The 19,353-nt window shown below is 45.7% G+C and overlaps 1 protein-coding gene across 1 annotated transcript in view; it reads right to left on the bottom strand.

Moving 5' to 3' along the window:
• Positions 1 to 678: 678 nt before the first annotated feature.
• Positions 679 to 19,353, bottom strand: part of BPIFB2 (BPI fold containing family B member 2) — a 163,388-nt gene continuing 144,713 nt past the window's right edge. The window contains exon 16 of the mRNA XM_069243679.1: positions 679 to 1,015. Coding sequence (XP_069099780.1) covers positions 974 to 1,015 — 42 coding nt within the window. The 3' untranslated portion in view covers positions 679 to 973. The remainder of the gene's footprint in view (positions 1,016 to 19,353) is intronic.

Genomic DNA, 19,353 nt, shown 5'->3' with positions numbered 1-19,353 from the left:
ATGCCAAACCACACCAAGGATGCCAGGCCTAACACAGAGAAAAGAACACATGGGGTGTATTTGTAAAGTATCACATCAAGTCAAACACGTACATAAATGCCCAATTCACTGAGCATGACGAGTCAGAAATAACATTAAACAAGCATTTGCAATGCAATAGGGTCTTGCTTTTCTCCGAGTTAGAGCTATTAGCAGTTGTAAACTCCCAACTGGATTTTTCTTGCCACATAAAATGGAAAAAAACAGTGCGATTGCACTGCTACAGTTCACTTATAGTGAAACCTATTGGCAAAAGTGCAATTATCTACGTAAACCAGCAAAAGTGCAATTAACTATGTAACAGGGTCGATGTTATGCAAAGCGCTCAACTTCTGCCAAGCAAGATCGCGCTGCGAAAAAAACATAAAAAGTAGTCCACAAACCTGATGGGAAACAGCGAACCTCCCATGTTTTCAGTACTTGGTCGCTGCGCTCGAAGAGGGCTAACCACCGGAAAAGGCATGACTTATGCGTGCCTTCCACTAATGAAAGCAAGCATATTTTAACAGGCAAGCTTGCGAACCAATGAAAGACACTGACGTGACATGGACGGGGCTCCGAGCCCTTTTCTAACTCCTAAAGATTCTCACAAGAAGACGCAGGCTCGACCCTAAAAATCATGAACACACGGAGGCTTGGGACTGATTACTCTGTCATTTAATAACAGAAGGTGATTCACAGAAATTCGAAGCCATTCCATAGAAAGATACATTCAAAATCAGTCATTCCAAGCTCCCTTCCCCGGCTCCAAAAATCATTGTGACATTAAATTGGGCACGTTCCAAAATGATGTGTAAGTTCTTAGAGTGAAAAGCAGCTGTAAATTCCTTAAGATGTCATCACTGAATCGCAAGTCTCGCTTTCAGGTAAATCTTGACTGACGCTTGACCATGAATTCGATGTGTCTTGACCTGTGGGATTCTTTTGCCACAGTTTATTCGTGGTACTGCAGATCACAAGATACAACTGCATACTCCTGTAAGAATGAAAACAGCGTTGATAACACGTACATTCACATATTACCACAGGGTGGCAGCGCATACCAACATAACACAATTTCGGACACCTAATTAAGTGCGCTTTCCTGGCTATATCTGTATGGATCTGTGCCTTATTTACAAAGCAACATATCTGTTTAGTTTGCGGTTTGCGGTTTTTATAGAGCAGACTCAGATCGAAGACATTAGAGCGCTTTAAAAGAGCACAGGAAGTATGTTGTGGTTAACAGACATCATAAAACAGGCTTTTAGCACCAGTATCAATTGACTTTATTTCTGAATAATGCAAATCCATAACAACACACAATGGCAATAAATATCAAGACATAAACAACTCAAATTGCATAATTAATAACACGCTGGTAAATATAAATACACATTATAAACACATTTCAAACATTAGAAAAGATTCTACCTTAACTGGTGATAACATTTATACACATTCGAGGCGGGTTTAATTAGCCTTGTAAAATAATAAATTTAGACAGTTAAAATGCTAGAAATATATTAAAATGTCATGTGACCACGACAGTCTATTCTGCCGCGAAAGATACCAGCGAAGAAATCAATTCCTGTATAATAGGCCACGCTAACCTCTATTTCTGAGGCTGAGGGCACCTGCCAGAAAACTAGCCACACAACTTTTGGGGGACTGCAACATTTGTAATTAAGTTAAGGCAGGTTTTACCTTGCAAAACCTTCCCCCATTAACAGAGGCAGTAAATGCCACTGCCTCGAACTGCAGTAGCGAGCACAGAAAAAGATAAAGTGCATTGTATAATGTGTGGAAAACATTTCACAAGTGCAGGGGCTCTGGTTATCCTCATTATAAGGAATCTGAGGATCTGCTAGAAGTCAATGTAAAAGGTGTAATCTAAACGGTGTTAATAAAAAGCAATGATTTGGAGAGCTTATGACACAAAGGTAGGGCTCCCTACTTAAATCTGTCTGCAGAAGAATGTATGACTTAACAGTAGATGTTTGCAGCTCCTCGCTCTCTCTCTCAGTTTTAGCTTGTTTCATAAATTGCTGTTTAATCCACAGAACAACTTTCCTCTTAATTTGCTCAGGTGCTTTAAATAAAATCGGGACAGCCCATCTTCTCCAGGGAATCCTTGATGTAACACAACTAAGGAATGCTGGAGCAAGGCAGTCTCTCACTGTGGCCTGATTTAATTCCAGTTTGGGGTTTGATCAGACTTTAAACCAGCTAACTATAGGGGCAAGGGCCAATTTGTATATATAATCTAGGCCCATTTATTCGGGGGGCAACAAAAGTAGAAACTGACTGTGGATGCACAGCAATTTTCTTACGAAGGCCTTCTCCACTCTCTGTATCTCACCACAGTCCTTGTAGCCCCACTGCCTGCTACCATAGCTCACTATCGCTAAGCATTTGGAGACGTAGGCCCATATTTATACTTTTTGACGCAAAGCAGCACCGGCGCTGGTTTGCGCCAAACAATTTACTGCCGGCTAACGCCATTCCTACGCACCAGGCGGGCGCCTTATTTAAGGATTGACGTTAGCAGGCGCTGGGGCTGGTCAGAGTAAAAACAAAAGGCTCAAACCAGGCTGCGCCGGCGTAGAGGAAAATGGAGGTTGTGCATCAAAAAATGGTGAAAGTCAGGTTTGAGTTAAAAATCATGGCTCAACCGGACTTGCGCCATTTTTTGACGCACAACCCAGACTGCAATGACTCTTGTCTTAGCAAAGACAGGAGTCATGCCCCCTTGCCCAATGGCCATGCCCAGGGGAATTGTGTCCCCTGGGCATGGCCATTGGGCACAGTGGCATGTAGGGGGGCCCAAATTAGGCCCCCCTATGCCACTTTAAAAAAATCATACTTACCTCAACTTACCTGTACTTACCTGGGATGGGTCACCCCATCCATGGGTGTCCTCCAGGAGTGGGCGAGGGTGGCATGGGGTGTCCCTGGGGCAGTGAAGGGCACCTCTGGACTGCTTCCATGGTCAGAGGCCATGGAAGTGAGCCCACAGGTTCCTTAATGCCTGCCTCACCCAGGCGTTAAAAAACAGCACACATCAGGCTGTGCGCAGTTTTTTAAGGCCCGCCCCCTCCTGTGGGTCAAAATGACGCAGGAGTATAAAGAAGGCGCACAGGCCTTAAAGTCATTTTTTGACCGCAACGCCTACCTTGCAAGTCATTAATGCAAGGTGGTTTCCCACATCCAAAAAATTATGCACACGGAGGATTTTTGACGTCCGCAGGGTAGGGCGTCATAGTTTAAATATGGGGCAAGGGTTGCACCAAATGTGTGTCAAAATGTTTGACGCACATTCGGCGCCAACAGAGTATAAATATGCCCCATAGACTTTCCTTATTGCCTGTTCCATTCTAGCATCCAGCCTAACAGCAAAGTCAAAAACCGAGGTCACTGCCCTGGCTAACAAATTTCTCTTTAACCTTCTTTGTGGGGCCCAAAAATCTCTGTCATGAAAAATAACCCCTAAGTATGAGAAAGTAGAGACCCTCATCACCTCCTGCCCACCCCCAAAGAATTCCCAATGGTGCTTGTTTAAATTCCCAAATACCATAGTGTGGGACTTGAAGTAATTTACCCCCATATCAAGAGAGGACATAAAATCAAGGAAAGGGCCAAGAAGTCGTTGGAGCACCACAGCAGTTCTGGCTAGCAAGAATGTGTCGTCCGCATACACCAATGCTGGTATCATCCGTGACCCAACCTGGGAAATATCCTTGGTGGCAGAGCATAGAACCGGGCACAGGTTGTTAGTATATAAAGTAAACAGAAGGGCCAGAATACAGCCCTACCTCACCCCTTTGTGGATTGTTATCTGGGCCGTTGAGCTCCCTTCATGATTATATCTCACTTCTGCAATAAGGTCCTGATGAAGGTTATGCAAAAAATTGACAATACTAATATCCACCGCTGGTGCACCAAAGGCAAGCCCATCTGCGCCTGTCTGCACCTGGACCATGCCCATGTGCAACACACCCTGGTCCCTGCACATTTATGGGTATGATGCCTTCACCCTATGCGCCCTCAACACCGAAGGCTTTGCCAGATGCCACCTCGCCTCTCTGAAGGACACGCTAAGCCCTTTCTCCTGCGGCAACTGCACCTTCACCTGCACTCACATGCCACAGAGCCCTGCCCCAAGTCCAGCTGGACACCTCAGATGCATACTTCTCAACACCCGCACCCTCGTCAAGAAGACAGTAGAAGTATGGAACCCCCTTGACTCAATCGCCCCTGACATTGCCTTCCTCATGGTGACCTAGGTAACCCCCACCTCAGACCGGGATATCACCACTGCCATCCCAGACGGCTACAAAATCATCCACAAAGACTGTATCAACCAACCAGGAGGAGGCATTGTCATAATCTAGAGGAACACACTCCGCCTTATGACCATCACTGAGACCCAGACAACCACTGCTGAACACCTGCAATTCCAAATCCAGACTGACCCAAACACCTCTCTTTACTACCCTCTTCTACAGACTTCCCGGACCCCACCCGCAGTTCAGCAAAGCCATTGCCGACCTCATCACACATTTGCCTCCACCAAATACATCCTCCTGGGCGACGTTAACTTTCACCTCTAAAACCACAACAATCCTAACACCACATCCCTCCTGGACAACCTTGTCTCTCTTGGGCTCAAGCAACAGGTCAACCTCCCTACACACTCAGCAGAAAACACCCTTGATCCCGTCTTCTCAGCAGGAAACAACATTTCCCTCTCTCACACCTCTGAACACTTCCAGACCGATGACCACTGCGTCCACTTCACATTCACCAAGACCACCATACGCCACCATGCCTCCCCCTGCAGGAACTGGAGCAAAGTCACCGAAGCCCAGCTCACCGACGCACTCAACCTCTTCCCTCCGGAGACCATGGACGCAAAGGACTCAGCTTGCAACCTCCAACATAGCCCCCAAAGAAAACCCGCCGATAACCAGCACCGCAAGAAACCCAGCTGGCTCACCACTGACCTCCAAGACTCTAAACGCACCCAGAAATAACTCGAACGAAAATGGAGAAACAGCAAAAACATGGCGGATCGCAACTCATACAAAGATGTAGTCACTGCACACCACCAATGCATCAGAGCCTCCAGAAAGGCTGTCAACCTGGAATGCATCAGCATCAATGCACACAACAGCAAAGAGCTTTTCAGCATAGTCAAGGAATTCACGAACCCCAGCACAGACCCACAGATATCTCTTCGACTGACCGGCTCCCCCTCAACAGCACCTTGAGACCTCATGTGTGATAAGCTGCGCTATATAAATTGCTGATTGATTGATTGAAGATGCAGCAGAAAATGGGCGGCTCTCCCCGACCACAGGCCCAGACAGGTTAGGAGTACTAGGGTGTTTTGCCTTCCTTCTAGGTGACCGACAAAGGAATCAACAGAGAGACTCCATATGTGATTCAATTAAATCCAAACTGACTCTAATGGGGTCTAGTTAGGTTTCAATGATCAACTCTAGCTGTTTGAAAATTTCCTCCAAGTTAGTGGCCCCAGAGATAAGGGAGACCTCAAGACTCCCTCTTTTGTGCACCCGGATGCTGCCAGCTGCGACTTCGTCCCTCTGCAACTTGACCACTGTTTCTTCTGCTTGGGAGCTGGTTCAGCCAGGGATGGCCATTCTCCTTCCAAGGAGGGCTCTTGTTGACTTCAAATGGGGCGGAGCCATATAATAATGCTATGCCACAACCAGCTGATGAAGCCCCTCCCTACCCAGTGGTGGACTCCACAGTGCCAGGGCCAATTAGACCACAGCATCTCGTCCTCCCAATCCTCCTTTCGGCCAGGTAATTTTCATTTGACACTACCCGAATAACCTGCTCAAACATTGAGTCAATACTGGTAGGCTTATGAGGGACAGCTGGGTCTACAACCACATTATGCTTAGTCATAATGAGGTAAAGAGACAGTTTCTCACCAATTGCTCCACCAACAATGTTAAATCTGGGACTTAAGCGTCAGAGCGGTGGCCCAGTCCAACCTCGTCCGGTCGTGAACGGGTGCAGATGGGCCAGGGCTTGGCCTAGTGTTTACCCGGGCATGTGCCAAGAGTGCGTCCCACGTGCATCCCATGTGGGTCCTGTACCATGGGAAATTAATAGCGCTTTTAACGTATGTTGGCCCCTACTTGTGTCTCAGGGTATACTGGGGATGAAGTCCCACCCCAGCAGGGTCTACCAGTCGGCAGAGAAGTGTGGCTCATGCCGTGGGAAATCAATAGCACTTTTAAGGCACATTGGCAGCTCCTTGTACCTTAGAGTACACTGAGGGATGAAGTCCCATGCCAGCAGGGCCTACCGTTCAGCAGAGAATTGCTCCAGTAGTGGCGTCGCATGGGAAATCAATAACACTTTTAAAGTGCGCTGTCCCCCCCTTGCGTCTCAGAGTATGCTCGGTGGTGAAGTTCCGCCCCAGCAGGGCCTACCAGTCAGTAGAGGTGTGCAGCAGTAGTGGCGTCCTGCACCGCGAAAAATTAATAGCACTTTAAGGCCCACACTTATACTATTTTAGCGCTGCATTTGCGTCATTTGTTGATGCAAAAGCGGCGCAAACGTACAAAATACAATTGTATTTTGAACGTTTGCGCCGCTTTTGCGTAAAAAAGCGTCACAAATGCGGCGCTAAAAAAAGTATAAATATGGGCCTTAAAGCGTGTTGGACCCTTCTTGCGCAGCAGGGCCTACCAGTCAGCAGAGAAGTGCAGCAGGAGTAGCGTTAGCACCAGTGAAACAAGGAACAAAAAGGTCATAGCAGTATGGACATTACAGGAGACGTAGTAGTTAGTTAACTATCATAGTAAATTATCAGCAATAAACCAAGAGAGCAGAGAGAGCACATATTTTGTAACAGAAAAAAATAGGTCTGGCAGAAACTTGGAGGAGGGGGACATGGAGGGTACCTGAGGAGCTGGTCACAGGCTCGTGTTTCCTCTCTCTGTAACTACGAGCAGCATTCGTGTACAAGCGCAGAAAAATAAGTGACAGTTACCTCAGTGAGCACTGAAAATGTCTAGGATTGCTGGTTGGTCGCTGGATGACTTGGCTGCCGAGTGGAGACGGTGGAGGCAGCAGCATAGAGCGAGGCACTCAGGCGGGGTGAAACCCTGGAGACGCGGGTCACAATGGATTTTCAGGACATCACGGGCAGCAGCAGCACAAGCTGGTGAGTCTGCAAGGGACAGACTGAGCAAGGAGAGACTCAGCCCAGCCCACTTGAGTGTTTTAGTCAGAACTCAATGTCTCAGAGGAGGCTGATTGTTGCAGGCAAAGAAGGAAGGCTTAAAGAGCGCAAAGTATCTCCAGCAATTTTGCCCCCCCCCCAGAGGAAATACCAAACGAAAATGGTAACATGTGCCATAATACAAAGTAAAGACGCTGTAGGGAGGGAAAGCTTTGATTATTTTGGAAAGAAGGGAGTCAGGTATGCGTTGAGGAATAAAAAGGAAGGAAAGGTTTCCTGATTAAACAAGAGGGACAATGTTGAGAAAAAGGAGTCAGATAAAGATTAACTTTTCCCTTGACTCTTCGAGGTGCGTCTAAAGGCAAAGAAAAGGAGGTGGCTCCCCCAGTGTTTTGAGTGCAGCCTACCAAAAAACTAAAAAGTAAAGAAACACAAAGTGTTCCAGTAAACTCAGGGGGTAGACCAAATATCACTCCTTCATTGCACTCCTTGTTTCGGGTACAAGCAGGTCATGGAGGAAGGTAGCATTAGATTTTATAACTGAGAGGCTCACCAAAGATATTTGCTTCCTACGGGACTATGGACCCTAGTCAGAAATCGATAGGTGAGGGGAGGTCAGCAATAACACTCACGAACAAGTATCAAGCCCTCAACTTGGGACCCAGAGGCAAGACAGTGAGGGGGAATCCCAAACATCACCTGTTGATTTGGGTAGTCAAGGGCAAGGCACAGAAGATAGACTTAGCAGAGAAACATTAATAGTGGTACTTACAGAAGAGATAAAATAGAAGTTTACAATCTCAGTGGAATTGGAAAAAAATACAGGGTATTTGTGAGAGTTTGGAGATCAAAATGGGTGAACTCTCGGAGAGGATGTGTAACATGGAAGCCTTATGTTGAGGTCTTGAATCAAAAGTTTGGTTCCAATCGTAGACAGATTCAAACATTAAAATCCGGGGGAAAAGAATTATGTGATGAGACAGAAACATTGGCAAACAATGCTAGAAGAAATAATATTATAGTATTTCATTGTTAAACAATGACTATAAAATCTATAGACAGGCACTAGCTAGCAGGTTAGAAATGGTGATGGGTAGGCTGATGCATGTGGATCAAAAAGTTTTTTTTTTAAATATTGGGATGGGGTAAAGAAAGTGGCATTATATGCGGGCGACCTGGTGAGCTACACAAAGTACTGCAGCGGATCTTTTCCCATTATAATAAAGATAATGACATAATGACAGAGTTTGGTAGATTATCTGGATACCAAATAAAACAACTGAAAACTGGACTGATATCCTGGAATACTACATCCTTTAGTACCATGGAAAAAATAAGATTAGATATTTAGGGGTACAGGTGGTCAAGGATCTCAACCAGGTGGCTTGAGTAAACATTAATAGGCTATTTTTAGAAAGTAGAAGACTTTTTAACTCTTGGAACTGTTTCCCACTTTCACTATTTGGCAGGTGCAATGCAGTTAAAAATGACGATATTACCTAAGTTTGCTTCCATTTTTAACGCAATTCCATTGGAGTTTAAGGCACAATGGTTCAATAAGCTTCAAGCAGAAGTAAGTAGCTTTGTATGGGCCCAAAAAGAGGTACGCATAGCATTGAAAAAGTTGCTCAAGCAAAACATAGATGGAGGGATTGCCATGCCAGATTTACAAGTTTACAACTGGGCCTTTTAACTGAAAACTATAAGGTTGCTGCTGCGAGGTGACCATCAAATCTCCCCCATATCAAGTGTTAACTAAAAATCAGGAGGAAGAAGGAGCACATTTTTTATTTAAATTTAGTTACCCTAAATTTTTCAAAAAGGTCATGCTAAAGACCCTGAGAGCAGCATGCAAAGTAGGGATGCAGGCCAGGACAATATTGAAAGTTCCTTATTACAGTGAATTTGCCCGGACATAGAACTCGCCTGGCATACCAGAATGTTTACAGGATGCATTAGGATGCATTAGCATGCCCTTTAAGGAAGGCTGGCATTAAAAGATGGAGACAATATCGAGAAGAGGGAACTGTCTTTACTTGAGACACACTCTACCAGCTTACGGGAAAGAGGAACTCTAGGTTTAAATATTACCAGCTAGCAAGCTGGGTAGGAGCACAATTAGAGTTTAGTGCAGGGAAGTTTGAATGGGAAGAGAAGCCACTGGGTCTGCTCCTGCAGAAGAAGAAGTGTCCAAATGATACTGGATGTTGGTGCAGGGGAAGGATGGGCCACTAACATTGCCAGAGGAGGAGTGGAGATCAGACCTGCCGGAGCTGGAGTTATTGAACATGTGGCATGTATCAATGTCTACACTTTGGCACATGGTTAAGTCTGCACCGTTAAGAAGAAACTAATTATTTACAGTCATAGGGCTCATTGGTCTCCAAAGGGATTAAGGAAGTTGGGAAGGCTGAGGCAAAGGTGCTGTCCTAACTGTGGTCTAGAGGATGCAGATGATGTTAATCTATTCTGGCAGAGTCTGAAAGTCCAAAATCTTCTGGCATGAAGTGAGTAAGATCTTAAGAGGTATTATTGAGAAAGAGAGCAAGGTAAGTCTGGCTCTGGTCATATTTGGTATTTTGAATGGTGAAGGGCCTGGTACTAAACTAGGGAAGTATCAGTCATTAATTTTCATTCTGGTGTTGATTGCACAAAGGGAAATTTGCATGAAATGGTTATCCCTGGAGGCTCAAAATGGTGTAGAATGGGTTAGATTAGCAAGACATATTTGTAGATTGACTGTGCAAATGGGTCATACTGTGAATGATTATGTTCTGTTCTTTCTGAAGGAGTATAACCACACACAAAGTACTTGCATTAAGTGCCAGGAAACACTATAGCAGTGTGTGTTTTTTTAGACTAAAAAATATTTTTGCATATAGCTGGCCTTTTTTGCAGGGTCATCCCCAAACTGTTTGCCTCCTTCCTCCGCTTTTTCTGACCAGTTTTTGTTGGCTTCAGGACTCTGGGAACTTTACCACTGCTAACCAGTGCTAAAGTGCACCTGCTCTCTGGGTAAAATGTATGTGTAATTGGCTTTACCAAACTCGCACATTTGATTTACTAGTAAGTCCATAGTAAAGTGCACTAGAGGTGCCCAGGGTCTGTAAATCAAATGCCACTAGTGGGCCTGCAGCAGTGGTGGTGCCACCCACATGAGCAGCCCTGTAAACATGGCTCAGACCTGCCACTGCAGTGTCTGTGTATGCAGTCTTAAACTGCCCATTCGACTTGCCTGGTCCAAACCTTCCCTTTTTATACATGTAAAGCACCCCTAATGTAGGCCCTAGGTAGCCCCATGGGCAGGGTGCAGTGTATGTTAAAGATGGGACATGAACTGATGTGTTTCACATGTCCTGACAGTTAAATACTGCAAAATTTGGTTTTCACTGTTGTAAGGCATATCTCTCTCGTAGGTTAACATGGGGGTGGCCTTTAAATATCTGTTAAATGCAGTTTCCCTTTGGGAGCAGGTAGAAATGTGGAGTTTGGTATCTCTGAACTCACAATTTTAAAATCCATCTTTTGGTAAAGTTGTTTTTTAAATTGTCAGTTTGAAAATGCCACTTTTAGAAAGTGGGCATTTTTTTGCTTACATTTCCTGTCTGGGTCAGACTGATAGTTGGGCTGTTTGTGAATCCCCTCCAGACAGTGATACAAAAGGAGCTGGGGTGTAGCCGCATTATCCTGATGAATCATCTGGGCTAGAGAGGAGGGATGTGTGGTCACTTACACTTGAAAGGGCTGTGACTGCCCTCACAAAATGCGGTCTCCAACCCTCTGGTGTAAGTCTGGAGCCAGGCCTGGCAAGGCAGGATCTTGTGAACCATAGAGACTTTCCTTTGAAGTTTGCCTACTTCAAAGGAAAAAAAGGGTATAAGTAGTGAATCCCAAACCCCAGATTTTCAGATTACTTCTGAAACCAAGAGGAACCTCGGCCAAGGGGAAGAGCTCAAGAGCTGGAAGAGGAGTACCACCCCTTTGCCCGTGACTGTGCTTTGCTGGGTTGGCCTGCAGTTGCTGTTTCTGCCTGAAAGAGGACAAAGACTGGACTTTGTGGTATATTCCTGCTTGTGAAGAATCTCCAAGGGCTTGAACGGAGCTTGCCTCCTGTTTTGAAGCCTCTGGGCCATCAAAGACCTTCTCTGCCAGCACGTGGACTCTCTGCTGAGACTCCTGCCCTGCCAAGTAGTTCCCTCCCCAGTCCCTGGGCCCTTGAAAGGTGAAAGTGGTAGAACCATGACTGAAATCCACGCATAGAAAGCCGTGTAGGGAAAATTTCGACGCACCACCTGCAACGCGGATGTAAAAACGACACGCTCCCTGCTTTGTGGCTGAAATCGATGCAGCCCTGTTTCAGTAGCTCCAGTAGTGCGTAGGGTCCCTGAGGTGGATTGGGGAACTGGCATGGGGAGTCATATTCCTAGTGGTGGAAGGGGCGCTCTTCTAGCTCTAGGTGACAGTGACAGGGAGAGGTGTTCTCCCCAGGAAAAGGTCCTGGCTGTAGAGTGTCGGGACACCCCAGAAGAGTGTGGATTGAGTGTCAGGGACAGTCAGATACTGTCTCATCAGTCTCAGGAGGGAGATGTGAGGTACTTTTTCAAGGCTGAGACACTGGATGGTTGGGTGAAGGGTAGTTTGGTTAACACATGTGAGGGGCTGTGTGATGGTATTGCTGGAGAGCATATGTCCAGTCCTTATTTTCCAGAACTATGCCAACACCGGGTGGAGTTTGAATTCTCTGACACCATGGAACTTACACTGAACGCAGACCTCTAAGTGAGTACCAGAGGGTCTGAAGAGGCATTTGGAAACAATGCATCACTGACTTTTCCAGTGCACGCTCACCCGTGTGGCTTTATTTTTGGCGCAATCCCAGAGGTACTTTGTGTAGACAACGTTTCCATTGTTTTCTACGGAGTAAGAATCTATTATTTTGAGAATTCATATGTTGACTTGTGTCTGTTGGATTTTTGTTGTTTTGCTCTTGTTTGATTTAGATTATTATTGGCTATTTTTTCTAAAATGGTGTGGTGTCCATTTTGTAGTGCTTTCATTGTATTACTGTGTGTGTTGGTATAAATACATTACACATTGCCTTTGAGATAAGCCTGACTGCTTGTGCCAAGCTACCAAGGGGGTGAGCAGGTGTGTATCTACATTACTGTAGGAAAGTACCATCTTGCCTGGCATGTTACCCCCATTGTCACTGTATGTATGTTTGTTTTTGCCCAAGTGTCACTGGGATCCTGCCAGGCAGGACCCCAGTGCTCATAATGTATGCCCTGTATGTGTTCCCTGTGGTGCCTAACTGTATCACTGAGGCTCTGCTAACCAGAACCTCAGTGTTTATGCTCTCTCTGCTTCCTAAAATTGTCACTGCTGGCTAGTGACTAAATTTACCAATTCTCATTGGCACACTGGAACACCCATATAATTCCCTTGCATATGGTACCTAGGTACCCAGGGTATTGGGGTTCCCTATGGGCTGAGGCATTTCTTTTGCCACCCATAGGGAGCTCAGAAAATTCTTACACAGTACTGCCACTGCAGCCTGAGTGAAATAACGTCCACGTTATTTCACAGCCATTTTTCACTGCACATAAGTAACTTATAAGTCACCTATATATCTAACCCTCACTTGGTGAAGGTTAGGTGCCAAGTTACTTAGTGTGTGGGCACCCTGGTACTAGCCAAGGTGCCCCCCACATTGTTCAGGGCAAATTCCCCGAACTTTGTGAGTGTGGGGACACCATTATAAGCTTGCACTACATATAGGTCACTACTATATGTAGCGTCACAATGGTAACTCCAAACATGGCCATGTAACATGTCTAAAATCATGGAATTGTCCCCCCAATACCATTCTGGTATTGGGGGGACAATTCCATGATCCCCCGGGTCTCTAGCACAGAGCCCTGGTACTGCCAAACTGCCTTTCCGGGGTTTCCACTGCAGCCGCTGCTGCTGCCAACCCCTCAGACAGGTTTCTGCCCCCCTGGGGTCCGGGCAGCCCAGTACCAGGAGGGCAGAACAAAGGATTTCCTCTGAGAGAGGGTGTTACACCCTCTCCCCTTGGAAATAGGTGTGAAGGACTGGGGAGGAGTAGCCTCCCTCAGCCTCTATAAATGCTTTGATGGGCACAGGTGGAGCCCATCTCTGCATAAGCCAGTTTACACTGGTTCGGGGATCCCCTAGCCCTGCTCTGGCATGAAACTGGACAAAGGAAAGGGGAGTACCACTCCCCTGACCAGTACCTCCCAGAGGAGGTGCCCAGAGCTCCTCCGGTGTGTCCCAGACCTCTGCCATCTTGGATTCAGAGGTGTTGGGGCACAATGGACTGCTCTGAGTGGCCAGTGCCAGCAGGTGACGTCAGAGACCCCTCCTGATAGGTGCTTACTTCTTTCAGTAGCCAAGCCTCCTTTCTTAGTAGCCAAACCTCCTTTTCTGGCTATTTAGGGTCTCTCCTATGGGCTCTTTCTCAGATAACGAATGCAAGAGCTCACCAGAGTTTCTCTGCACTTCCCTCTTTGACTCCTGCCAAGGATCGACCGCTGACTGCTCCAGGACGCCTGCAAAACCGCAACAAAGTAGCAAGACGACTACCAGCAACATTGTAGCAATTCATCCTGCTTGCTTTCTCAACTGTTTCCTGGTGGTGCATGCTCTGAAGGCTGTCTGCCTTCACCCTGCACTGGAAGCCAAGAAGAAATGTCCCATGGGTCGACGGAATCTTCCCCTTGCCAACGCAGGCACCAAATTACTGCATCACCAGTCCTCTGGGTCTCCTCTCATCCTGACGAGTATGGTCCCTGGAACACAGGAGCTGGGTCCAAGTGTCTCCCACAGTCCAGTGGCCCTTCTGTCCAAATTTGGTGGAGGTAAGTCCTTGCCTCCCACATCAGACAGCAAACCTGTGCACTGCGTGATTTGCAGCTGCTCCAGCTTCTGTGCACTTTTCCAGGACTTCCTTTGTGCACAGCCTAGCCTGGGTCCCCGCACTCCGTCCTGCATTGCCCAAGTCGCTGAGTTGGACTCCGACATCATGGGACCCTCCTTTGTGACTCTGAGTTGACCGCTGTCCTCAGATTTTCTAACTGCCTGCTCCAGTACTTCTGCAGGAGCTGCCTGCTTCTGTGGGGGCTCTCTGAGTTGCTGAGCACCCCCTCTGTCTTCTCCTCCAAGGGGCGACATCCTGGTCCTTCCTGGTCCCCAGCTGCACCCAAAATCCTCAACTGTGACTCTTGCAGCTAGCAATGCTTGTTTGTGGTATTTCTGCCTAGAAACACGTCTGCAACCTCCAGCACTCTGGGAGACATCTTCCATCCAAAGGAGAAGTTCCTAGCCCTTTTGTTGTTGCAGAATCTTCAGCTTCATCCACCTAGAGGCAGCCCTTTTGCACCTTCTTCCGGGGTTTAGTGGGCTCCTGCCCCCCCTGGACACTTTCGTGACTCTTGGACTTGATCCCCTTCCTTTACAGGTCCTCAGGTCCAGGAATCCATCTTCAGTGTTTTGCTGGTACTTGTGGTTCTTGCAGAATACCCTATCACGACTATTCTGTCTTTGTGGGGTAGTAGGGAAACTTTACTCCTTCTTTTCAGGGTCTTGGGGTGGGGTATCTTGGACACCCTTACTCTTTTCTTACAGTCCTAGCGGCCCTCTACAACCTCCCATAGGTCTGGGGTCCATTTGTGATTCGCATCCCACTTTTGGAGTATATGGTTTGTGTTGCCCCTAGACCTATGTTTACCTATTGCATCCTATTGTTATGCTACATTGTTTGCACTACTTTTCTTACTGTTACTTACCTGTTTTGGGTTTGTGTACATATAATTTGTGCATATTACTTACCTCCTTTGTGAGGGTACCCTGTGAGATACTTTTGGCATATTGTCACTAAAATAAAGTACCTTTATTTTTAGTAACTCTGAGTATTGTGTTTCCATATGATATAGTGCTATATGATATAAGTGGGATAATAGGAGCTTTGCATGTCTCCTAGTTCAGCCTAAGCTGCTTTTGCCATAGCTACCTCTAACAGCCTAAGCTGCTAGAAACACCTCTATTCTACTAATGAGGGATAACTGGACCTGGCACATGGTGTAAGTACCACAAGGTACCCACTATGAGCCAGGCCAGCCTCCTACAATTACCCTGACCAGAGAGAGGGTCCCGGCTTGGACAGAGTGCAAACTGACTGCCAACCAGAGACCCCATTTCTAACAGTTGTTTTCTTTTTTTGTTAGAATTATGAAAGTCCAACAATACACTTTTACAAAAACTATGACACAATAAAACAAGCATGACAAAGTGAAAAAGACTAGCAACCAACACTAGATCTATTGGCTTTGCAAATGCTTGTTTGTCATGGTTAGGAACTGAGGCGAAAAGTCACTAAACTACATGCAGAGCAGCACTAAGTGAAATTCAGCAGTGCTTAGTTGTGCAGATGGTAGAAAACTACATTGCACCACATTTAGGGAAAGCTGGCAAGAATTATGACACTGGCTGTGATTTGCATAGAGCTAAGGTGGCAAAGTCAAGCCAACTGTTTTTCCATGAGATAAATGAGGTACACCATCCAGTCAATGTTTGATGCAAGGTCAATGGTCCCAGAATAAGCTGTGTATGATGTGTAGTTTCTCAAAAATAAACCACTTTGGCCCAGATTAATCATGCTTTCATGCAGGCCAACGCAGCAGGCCAACGCAGCAAGCCACCTTGCTGGGCTGCATTGTGAGAAAGGGAAATGGCTGAAATGCTCTGTATTTAACATTATTCAGCACATTTCTGACCTTCCCATGTGTTGGAGCATATTTTAATGCCTAGCACCAATGCAGGCACCCTTGCTACATGAAACAAGGGTGCCAGCATTGCAGGCAGGGTTGATTTTGAATGCAGCACACACAGAAAGAGGGAAGAAAGAGGAGAAATAAAAATATTTCTCCTTGTTATGCCTCCCCTGTGAAGGCATAGCACTTTGACGCATTCCCAGGTCTACTACTAAAGGTAAATCTGGGAATGTACCAAAATGAATGGGTGTATGTGGGGAATATCTACGCTCCAAGCATGGAAGGCCTCCCTGGGGCAGAGTAACACAAGGCAGTGATTTTCGTTGCCTTGCCTTACCCTAGATTCATCAAGCCATCTAGAGCCATGTAAGGTGGCCTTGTGTGGCTTGATAAATCTGACTTTAGTGTTGCGTCTCACTTGCACACCCTTGCCTGGCACAAGGGTGACGCAACACTAGGATAAAACAGACCCTGTGCATGTAGATATGTCGCATAATACCCTGCTTTTCCCGTTTGCTCCAGGTTTCAGTTGGCGTAAGGATTTCATTCAAAGGCAGGTCACAATGTCCATGCAGTGGCGTAACAAAGGCTCCTGCCAACCCTGTGGTATGGGGGGCCCTAGAGCTCCAGGGGCCCTCCTCAGCATAGCACCTGGCCTGAGTGAATCTGGAGGGAGGCCCCTTCAATGTTCTTTGCAGGGGTGCCCCCTCCAGTTTCGTTACGCCGCTGTGTCCCTGTTACACCAACCTTGCATAGGTAATATTGGGTTTGGTGCTATATGACTCAAAGCAATAATTTTACTGCAGTGCTCATGTCAACTTTTGTCACAAAATTATTTTTGTGTTCAAGAGTTGCCATTTGCAATGCGTTGGGCTGTTTTTACTGTGAGAACCACCATAAACACCTGCACAAATATATAGTGCATCTGGTCACAAATATCATTGAAAGATGGAAGTTATATTGCTGTTTTTCCTTAGTTTACCAATTGGATCAGACAGCGCTGCAAGATGACTAGCACAACCTACCTTTATGCTTTATCAGAGGAAACTAAACTTATCACTTAATCTCTAAAAAGTTTGAGGGCATTTTTCTTTCCCCTTTCGATCTGAGACACCCTGGTGGGCAGAGAGGACACTAGTATATGTTCTGTTTTATTCTAAATCCACATTCAATTGATGCCATTTGGAAAAAGGAGCTAAATAGGTCACATGAGTAAAACGTCCTTGTATCTGCCCAGTGCACGAATACTCCTTTCCAACACTTATGTATTAATACTCTCACCCATAATCTTTAACTTCACTTGTAGACTGTCAAGCCACTGCTGAAGGCCTCTACTAGGGCTCGACAGGCCTTTTATTCCATTGGAATTTCCCTAGTACACTTTACTCTTTGGAGGTTGGGATTTCAAACCCAGGGACACTGATGGTGCCTCTGTCTATTTCCACAGCTCCCACATGTTAATTGTCACAGGCACTGGGGTGGGAGAGACAGAGGAAAGTTGAAAGAAAGAGATTAGAGAGGGAAAAGCAAAACAGGAGAAAAGAAGAGAGTGGGTTGATGGAAAGAGAGAGAGACAGTGTAGAAGAAGGGAAACGGGACGGTTTGAGTAGGGTAACTACCTGACCTGGAGGGAAATTCAGGGCAGGACTATAAATAGTAAGGACAAAGGTTCAAAATTCCCAACAAAAATTTTGGACAAAAAGTTAATTTTACGGACACATCCAAGGATTCGCCATACCCCACTAATTTGATCAGTGAGTTTGTTTACTATTTTGTTTATTGGTCTATTTATTAATTGTGCTTTGTAGGTGATTACTTCTAGATATGCTACATTCTAGTGGCATTTTATGTCCTTGTTCAATAGTAAACGGGTGCTATTAAGCATGGAGTTAAGGGCATTACCTCTACCAAATCTTTTTTGGAGAAGAAGCAACAACAAAAATGTAACTATGTTTCCAAACATTTTAAAACCCATGGTAAACAGTTTGTGAAACATTAAGGCGGTACTTAATTTGACTGAGAGATTGCTGGTGGGACACTCCGGCACATATTTTTCCTCATCAGACTTTCACTCAGAGTGAGGTAGTGAAAAACTCAAAAGGGAAAGGCAGAGAAAGAGAAAGATGCAAAACAGTGACACAAGGAGGAATCAGGGATTACAAAGAACCTGCGAGAGGTAGATAAGAGGCAGAAAATGTCGATGACAGAGGCTTGCAGTGGTATTAAGACTACAGAGCCTTGGTCCCCAACATCCCCGATGTTGGAAGCACTTTCTACAGGCTTCTGAGCAAACCTCTGGACTCCAGCACTGATTATTTTACAAATTAATCACTACAGTACGGTATGTGACTTTTCACCTTCTGCTAGTTTAGAGAAGTTGAATAAAAACTTCTGAAACAACACACTCCACACTAGAAATTAAACCTAAAAAAATTAATGAGGTAGTGCAGATGGTGTGGACGACAGTCTCACACCTAACATCAGGATGTGGGTTACCCACAACTGGTCTATAGTCTCACAGCACCAGGAAGGCACAACTGCTGACTTAGAGTGTGTGTTAGGGTCTCTACATTTATCTCCGAACTTGGAGCCCAGCCCATCAGATAAGGAGAAAAAAAGAGCATAATGAAGTCAGGATCAGATGGGAGATCTGCCGACACTGATTCAAAGGGTTGTTTCCAAGAGCCAGACAAATAAGCAAGAGTAGAACGAGGTGGGGCAATTCCTAAAAGTACACAAGATGGGCCAGCCATTATTATAAAAAAGTATTGCGTACCTGGGTAGTAGTCTCAGCAGAGAGGTTAGAAATAGAAGAGGCATTGTCAAGTGGTTGAACAAGCAGCACTCCCTCCCCCACGGGGCAAATTCTGCTGGTGCAATAGTCCATTGGTCGTGATTGTGAGAATCTGGCAAGGACTAGGCCCCAGGGGATGAGCCACTGGGAAGGTTGGGATCTGAGATATTGTCCACACTGACCATGTCTTAAAATGGTTCTGCAGTCGACCAAGGCCAAAAAAGTGGTCTGGGCCATCCTTAAGTGCATGCAGAATCTTCATAGTATTTGGGATGTGGTCACACAAAAAGGAGGCACACGATAAAGACTTTAAAATGTAGAAAGTTTTTCTTTACCATATAATTCTGTTTGGTGCAGCATGGAGTGGTGACTGGTGTCCCAGCCTGTCACAGAAATCACCCTGAATGTTTAAGTCATAATTTTAAACTTGCATTACACAGAATAAGGTAGGCTGCCATAAAATGCGCAAACAAATTTAGGTTAAACATAAAAAGTGGTTTGGAAATACCAGATTGCACCTAGTG

Source organism: Pleurodeles waltl, chromosome 7 (assembly GCF_031143425.1).
Source record: "Pleurodeles waltl isolate 20211129_DDA chromosome 7, aPleWal1.hap1.20221129, whole genome shotgun sequence".
Classification (NCBI taxonomy): Eukaryota; Metazoa; Chordata; class Amphibia; order Caudata; family Salamandridae; genus Pleurodeles; species Pleurodeles waltl.
Note: the sequence above shows the minus strand (reverse complement) of the source record. Positions and strands in the feature narration are given on the sequence as shown.